Source organism: Vidua macroura, chromosome 1, assembly GCF_024509145.1.
Source record: "Vidua macroura isolate BioBank_ID:100142 chromosome 1, ASM2450914v1, whole genome shotgun sequence".
In the NCBI taxonomy this organism is placed as follows: domain Eukaryota; kingdom Metazoa; phylum Chordata; class Aves; order Passeriformes; family Viduidae; genus Vidua; species Vidua macroura.
In genome coordinates, this window is record NC_071571.1 from 125901677 (window position 1) to 125909955 (window position 8279).

Consider the following 8279-nt stretch of genomic DNA (forward strand, 5'->3'; position numbering starts at 1 on the left):
TGTGCTAAGACTATAAGGCTACAATGACACAACATACTGAAAGTCAAAAATTCTGGTAGTAAAGATAATTTTCCCTATAGGAACCATTCAACAATAAAATCTTTTGCAGGAAAAGAATACTGAGCCCAGGAGATTATATTTTTTACACATATCAAAGAAGCAGTGTTAGCCCTCTGTCAGATACAGATTACTTCTGTTTCACCGTTTTACTCAGAAATAGTCTGACCTTTTGTACAGACACTATCAACAGAAAAGATAGCATCAGTCAAGAAGTAAACGTAAATCATACATGTGGAGCCAAACACTCTACTTTCTGTGTCGAGAAGCTTTTATTGGATCACCACGATATTTTGGATTAGTTACACTATGGCTCTGAAATATCAAATTATGGTGTAGTCATTTTCCCAATAAAAGGAAATAAAATGAAGAAGCACAGTGCATGAGGCTTTGGTCACTGAACTAAGCCGAGGTTTTAGAGCCAGTTCTGGTCCGGTGCAGAGAGGGAACTTCTTCACACTCTTTCATAAACTCTAGTGCAGACCACCCCTTTCATGGCACATTCCTAAGGCATAAAGGAAAATATGAATATAAACCTTTTGCTGACAGCAGTTGTGTCTCCTGCAGTAGCCAATGAAAAGGCAATGAAATTCCAGATATTTTTGCAGTAAACAGCAAAGCTATTTTTATATTGCAAATAGGGCTGTTTCTATTTTAACAGCTTTAAACTTACATTAAGTGGCATTTAATGACAAAAAAAATGCAAAATTAGGCTCAGCTTCCACAAACTTACTTTCTTTGGTATTATTGCTGGCTTGTCAGAAATGTTAGCCTCACCTAGTTTTTATATCATGGCCCACCAACGCTTTCAAATTTTCAAAGTAGTAAGGGTTTTTTGTGTAGAAGCAGAAGTAGCCTGGGTATTTCAAAGGTCATGCTTCAGGCCTAAAAATCTTTGCTCCTCTGAGTCACAAAATATTTCTCTTGACCCTCTCACCCCAGTGGCTGCTGTTGACTCACAGTCACAGGATACATGCAACAAAGGCAACAGGATGTTAAAAAAATACTTCCTTGGTCTGCAAAAGAGGAGGAGTCCTCCACAGCCCTCTATGAGGCAAGGGGCAGACAGCAAGACGCTGGCAGAAGAGGCACTTTACGTCTCTGCTTTATGAAGAGGGTTTAATAATTAGGAAATCTTACACAGAAATGCAGCCATGTGGAGATGCAAAAACAAATCGACCTTCCTACATAAAGGGAAGTTTCAAGACAGCTGGAGATGGACTTTTTACAGGCCTGTGTAGTGGCAGGACAAGGGGTAATGGCTTTAAACTGAGAGAGGGGAGGTTTGGATTAGATATTAAGAAGAAATTCTTTGCCATGAGAGTAGTGAGGCACTGGAACAAGTTACCCAGAGAAGTTGTGGATGCCCCATCCCTGGAAATATTCAAGATCAGACTGGATGGGGCTTTGGATAACCTGGTCTAGTGGAAGGTGTCCTTGTTTGTGACAGTGGGTTGGAACTAGATGAACTCTAAGGTTCTTTTCAACCCAAACCATTCTATGATTCTACATATGAGAACTTATAACAAAAGACAGTCAGAACAAGCTAACGTGTAAAAGTGTAATGCTGCTGACTTCAAACAAGTTGCCAAAACTAGTTTGACTCCAATATTTTAAAACTTTAATGAACAAAGTGAAATCTTAATTGTAATAGTGACCCTTACAACTAGGGTCCCTAAAATGTTTTATCTCCCTGGCTTGGCCAAGATAGTGAAAAGGAAGGAGCTGTTCCAGGGACAGCAGTACCCTGCTCGTATACTTTTGTTTCCATTTCACAGGTTTCTGTTATTTTTAAACCTTATTCCTTTTAAGAACAATAATGTTGAGAGTAGTAAGTATGCTGTCAACTTATGGCAGCTCTGCCAATATAGTCACTTTAAAGACAAGTTGCTGTATGCAACAACATTTATTTCTTTCCAGCTGTTTTCTAAGCTTGGTTCCATTTTTCTCTCCTTTAATTAGTTTCATTATTCAAAGAGTAAGCCCAGCTTGATAGTCTGTTTAGACAGAAACGTACTGAAGGCTGTATCCTGCTGACCTTTAGCAGTATACAAGGAATGTGAACTTACCACCACCATCTTCCCATCAACAAGTCTTCTCTTTATCGTGGTCTCTTTGCCATTCCACTTCTGCACTTGCACCAATGACCCTTTCTCCAAGGTTACAACACTCTGCAAATTCCAAGAGAAGAGTTTCAGACTGCAGGCTAAGCTTTGCAGTTTAGAGCAGCAATTTACCTTGCGTTCAGTAAGATATGCACTCAGGGATAATGGCATGCTCAGTAACATTATATTCAGCACTATACTGTGTCTTCTTTCAGTGCTTTATTTTAATAGTTTGGAAAACTCAAGGTGCACTAAGGGAGTAGATAAAATTTGCCCTGGTGTTCTTCTATGAGTTGTTCAGACCAATCAGAGATCATTAGCCCCCTTACCTTGACTTTCCGGTCATCTGCTGTTGTTTCATCAAACTGCTGGCCCAGTTTGAAGGAAATGGTTGTAGTTTTGAAGGTGCTTTCTGTTCTGATGGTCACTATGTCCCCTTTCATACTGATGATCACATCAGGCCTTGCCAGGCCACCTAGTTTCCGGGCAGCTAAGCCCACTCCTAGAAATCAGAAACAAAAAAATCATTACATGCTAGAAGCAAGGAACTCAGTATCCTCTCGTGATTCTTCAGTGGAAGGATAAGGAAGAGTTTTTTCTTGAATACTTTAATGCCTGATTTAGATGAAACACTCATTCTTTAGATGAGACACTACTGAGACAGAGGTAGGAATGGAAGCCTCAGCATTTAGGGGCTGAGGCAGCCCCAGCTGATAAGAGTGCACCTTCAGCAAGAAGTAGAGATATACACAATTACAGAGCTGTACACATTTAGCTAAGAAGAAATATGGTTGGTTACAAATCTGTATTAATTTAATATAGACAGAATAAGTAGAATAATTCAGAGGAAGAGTCTGGTTCTCATAAAAATTTTGTAAAAATCCTTTTAAAAAAATCCTTGACAAATCTGAGAATTTGAACCTTTGTTAATAGCTGCAAAGAAGAAACCGGACACTTAATTGCCAATATGCTGGTGCTTGTTCATTAAAACACACTGAAGACTGGGTAATTCCTAAGTTGTTATTAACATCCCTTAAGGATCCTTGCATCTAAACCTCGGTGAAAACTTCAAGTATGAAATATAAAAAATGTTGAGGTATAAGGGCTGAGAGCTGCAAAGAGCTTCCAGGCAAATCCCATACCAAAAGCCTTTTGTATTGGCTAGTCCTTCCCAGTCCAGTTCATTGTCTACAGGCTGTAAGGCTTGGGGCAAGTAAGAATGAAGCCACTGGTGATGTATCACTGCTTCATAAGAGCAGAAAAGGGACAGCTGCAGTTAGTGCCTTTCTTAATGCTATGCCATGCTTAGATGAAAAGATCTGTAAAAAAGGGTATAAAGTTATCTACAAAGTGTAAGACTATTTGCAGTAATTATTCCATACTAAGCAATTCTGTTCAGATGTTCAGAAAAATATCTGCAGCTGGACTTTCCTCCCACATTCACCCTGGCTAATTAATTAACTGCAATTCTTTTTTTTATTCAGTCTAACATTTCAAATAAAGGGAATCAGTGAATCATTTATAGAGCAAAAGCAATGCAGTAGCTGATTGTCTGTGCACTTGGCATACAGGAATGAAGCCAGCATTAAAATGAAAAACAATGCTTAATTTGTTACGTTCCTGGCATTCTTCAGTAACAGATAGATTCATTCACAGTATTTAGATGTCTGAAGCTACAGTGTCATGAGACATCAGCTCCATTATATATTGTGAATTATCATAAGTCACAAGTTTAATAGTGCAATCAAGAGGAAACAAAAAAATCTGTATCTCCATAGATTACTCTCATGACAGAAAAACATATTAGATAATTTCATATAGTTAGACAGAAGTAAGTTTATAATAGTAATTAATCACCTACCTTTTTCAATTTAGATGCTAAAGAAAAGAAATTAAATTATGTTAGAAGAGTAATTAAGTGCTTTTTTGGTGAGAAAGAAGGCACCATCCATGAGCAGAACCTTGTCAAATGAAACTTATTAACAAAAAAAGGCACAAACAAGCAAACAAACAAACAAACAAAAACAAACAAACGAACACAGAACATTTCTCACCCAATTCTTTCATATAGTCATCAAAATTTTCACTGGAGATGAGTTTCCAGGTGCCCACAAATCGGTTACACATGGTAGAGGCTTTGTGAGGCACTGGTCCTGCAGACAGAGGCAGTGGCCACAACAGCTCTTGGTGGCAGTCAGAGAGATTGTGTGCCCAACTGAGATTTAGTGGTCTCCCTTTAAAGAGGTCTGGTCCCTGTGGCAGTGGGGGTTGGCCAATAGGGGAGGCAGGACCAGGGCGAGACAATGTGCACCTTGTCCAAGGCAGCCGTGCCAGTAGCAAGGCTCTGGGTGATGCTGCCGTGGCTCCCCTCACTGAGCACATCAGGACACGAGGGGATGGGGACGGGGACGGGACGTTTCCACCGCACCCGCAGAGCGGTCAGGGCATGCTGCAGTGAGGGCTCAGCAACACAGACACAAGGACAGGAGCACTGCCTCCCTACAAAACCCAGCTCCCACTGTCCTCCCAATGTTGTTGTACTGCTGTCACCATATAGAACAGAAATCTATAACAGCCATCTCATCCTACTGCCTGACCAATCCAGGGCTGACCAAAAGTTACAGCACGTTGTTAAGCCATTGTCCAAATGCCTCTTAAACACTGACAGGCCTGAGGCTTTGACTTCTAGGAAGTTTGTTTCAGTGTATGACCAGTCTCTCACTAAAGAAGTGCTTCCCAGTGACAAATCTGAACCTTCCTCTACACAGTTTTGAACCATTCCAACACATCCTATCCTTGGATACCAGGGAGAAGAGATCAGCACCTTTCCCTCCACTTCCCCTCCTCAGGAGGCTGTAGAGTGTTACCACTATTGTCACCTCTGAGCTAGTCAGATAAATCAAAGCCATGTGGATTGTGTAAAGTGTGAAGGAGCAGTCAAGAAGATGATGTACAAAGTGGTTTGTTGTTGTTTTTTTGGGGTTTTTTTTTTGTTTTTTTTTTTTTTTTTTTGTTTTTTTTTTTTTTTTTTTGTTTTTTTTTTGTGTTTTTTTTTTTTGTTTTGGTTTTTTGTTTTTTTGTTTTTTTTTTTTTTTTTTTTTTTTTGTTTGTTTTTGTTTGTTTTTTTTTTTTACTTTCATGATCCATCCTGGAAAAGGTCTGTACTTTTTAAAATTTAAAGGCAGAACTGAGTTATACTGTCCTGTTTTCTCCCTTTGCATCAGAGAAATGATCCCAAGCTGTGGGTTCTTCCCTGCATATATCCCAGACAGGATCACATAAAGAAGAAGTAGACAATACTTGCTGGCTCCCTTTTACAACCAGGAATATTCAGAAGATCAGTGCATCAGTGGAGATCAGCTCTCGTGCTTGACAGGTGGAGGGCATGAAAGGAGGCGGATTTATTAAAGTGCTTATTCTTAGCTCAAAATCACTTGGTGAGAGGCAAGAAGCTTTGCTGACTTGACAGGGGGACATATTCTGTTTTCTTTTTTCTTTCTGCACATGGGTAGTTAATTTGCCATAAGGTAAAGGGAAGATTTAAGCCAGCACAATCATATAAGGCGTTGCATTCAAATGTGTCCTACTATTGTCAGATTTCCCCAGGTTTCCCTGCTTCCATGAAGAAATGCCACAACCTCCTTGGGTCCATGTACTGTTTATACTAGGGAGCCCTGAACTGGACCCAGCATTCCAGCTGTGGCCTGCTCAGTGCAGAATAGAAGGGAAGGATAATCTCCTTAAACTTCCACACTCCTAATGCAGGCCAAGACATCACTCACCCTTTGCTGCTGATGCATGCTCCTGGTTCATATCCAGCTTGGTGTACACCAGGACCACCAGAACATTTTCTGCCAAGCCAAAATTGAAAGATTGAAAGATTAGAGCTTTCAGCATTTAAAACTGTTTTGTTTTTTGGTTTTTGTTTTGGACTTTTTTTTAAGTCCACATTTAGAACTATTGTCTAATGCTTAGTACAAAACAGACACAAGGAATAAATCCATAAACCACATGTGTATATGACAGGCAGGAATTTAAAGCTTTGTAACTCAAGACACCTCAAACTATCTGAAACCATTTAATGCAAGACCACATCAGATGTTATTCCGTCCTTCCCCTTACTAAACCGTCTTCCTGGACAAAATTATTGCTTGCTACATACAAAGATTAGAGGCTTCTTTCCAACTTGGGTGAACAATAGTAACTTTTTGTTTTTTTTTTTTCTATGACTCTAATTTCTGGTTTATGACAACCTATAACAACTCTTCAGATCTACATTTTAAGGGCAGAGACACTGGGATTATAGGCTGTGGGACCAAATTTCTTGTGTTTAGAGTTGAAAGAGTGAGATGGAAATGGTGGCATGTCAAGGAGGCTGAGCTCTGGGTCCTGACTTGAAAGCTGTCATAAGGAAGAAGTGGAACACACTGAAACAAGTAAATAATAGAGTCTGAGGAGTGAAATTAAGAAAGTCTTCAGTCACATATTTTGGTGGCACATGCCAAATGTTTTTAAACCCCTTGATAATAACATCTCCCCCACAACAGGAAGCAGGTGCTGTCTCTGTAAGAAGTAAGTGTCAGTCTTTGAAAGTGTTGTCCACACAAAACTCTTCTAAAGCGGAGATGCATAATATCACATTTTGTATAAAGAATAGCTAGTTCTTTTATCCCATCTCTGAAAATGAGAAAACTTCTTCTAAATGAAACTATCCATTATTGCTCAAGAAATAATATGAAAATATTCTACCGTTGCTCCTCAGGCACTCTTTGTTCTTTTATTTAATTGTCTTATCCACAAAAAGGCAGTTTAACAAGACAAGGCTGGTGCCTTTGGGTAATAAAAGATGATTGGGATGTTGTAAAATTAGGTCCAAAGAAATTCAAGAATAGCAAATTAGTCAGAATAGAACAGCTACACTGCAGTACCAGTAACCTTAAGAACAAAAGTAACAGAGAATTATTTATTCATACAAAACCCCAGTCTTAAGCAGTCTCAAACAATGTTGACATTGCTACCATCTATCTCTTTGTCACTAAGAAAAAAATCAGTACTTTCATTTAAATGACTTACAGTTTAGAAAGAACAAGAGCAGGGAATTATATCTCAGTAGAAATAACTGTGGAAAACAATCTTTTCTTGGAATTTAAAGGGGAAAAAAGCATCAAGGATTGTGAGTACATATGATAAGAGAGAGCCTTGATTCCCTTGTTTTGCTTATGATTCATGTAAAACAGAATTTAAAACATTGAACTTGGAGATTGTGAAGAAGCACAAGAGATAAAGGTAAAAACTTGATAGAAATAGAGGACTAAGAATTCAGAGATTATTTAGAGATAAAAGAAAGAAAATACAGAAAGTATTTAAAGAATTTAAAGAAATACAGAAAGCAAACTTAGGCGAATTTCTTTAAAGGAAATACGATCTAGGCATATTCAAGGCAAAAAAAAAGTCTAAATAGATTCCCAGGGGAGCAATGAAGAAAATAGAAATAGAAGGGGAGAACAGAGGTCAAAGAGGGACTTGCTGTGAGGACACCAAGGATGTTTTAACATTGACTTTATGAAGCTGAAGGATCAACCCTGAACACAGGGCCAGCAGCCTCCCTTTTCCCTATAGCTACATTGGAGGGTGCAAATAGCTTCTTGTCCCTTAGCTTGAACATCCTACAAAACCAGTGGGAGAGCTGGGCTGGGGGAAAAAGTCCAGACTGCACTACACACAGAGGGCTTGACTGGGCAGGACACAAAAGTCCTTCAAGTTCTTTCCAATGGAAATAAACAGTTAAAAGAAAAAGAGAAAAACAATGGATAGATCAATGATCAGAATAAGCCTTTCCTCATCTTTCTGCTGAATTGCCAGTAATCTGTGGGTGTGAGTTGCCTTTCCCTTTTGCTGTCCAAGAAACCTGTGAAGGAGTAGTGAGTGAATATGGTGAGGGGCAGAAATCTCCTCAGTATTCAAGGTGCCTGCTGCAATAAGTGTGCTGCCCATGGGTTTGTATGGGTTTAGGAGGATCCTTCTTTAGCAGAAAGGAATGCTCTGGAGTGGTTACTGACTTTTGGACAATAGTTCAGCATGATAGAAGAGAGAGGGAGACCTGTGCTGGTCTGCAGG

General features: G+C 39.3%; 1 protein-coding gene across 1 annotated transcript; it reads right to left on the bottom strand.

Annotated features, from left to right (window-relative positions):
- Nucleotides 1-310: 310 nt before the first annotated feature.
- LOC128806960 (myelin P2 protein-like) lies at nucleotides 311-4369 on the bottom strand. The gene is made up of 4 exons (XM_053976867.1): nucleotides 4217-4369; nucleotides 2492-2664; nucleotides 2127-2228; nucleotides 311-562 (listed from the first exon to the last, which is right to left on the bottom strand). Exons 1-4 carry the CDS (start codon nucleotides 4287-4289, stop codon nucleotides 512-514), a joined length of 399 nt encoding a protein of 132 aa, XP_053832842.1. The 5' UTR covers nucleotides 4290-4369; the 3' UTR covers nucleotides 311-511.
- Nucleotides 4370-8279: the final 3910 nt, after the last annotated feature.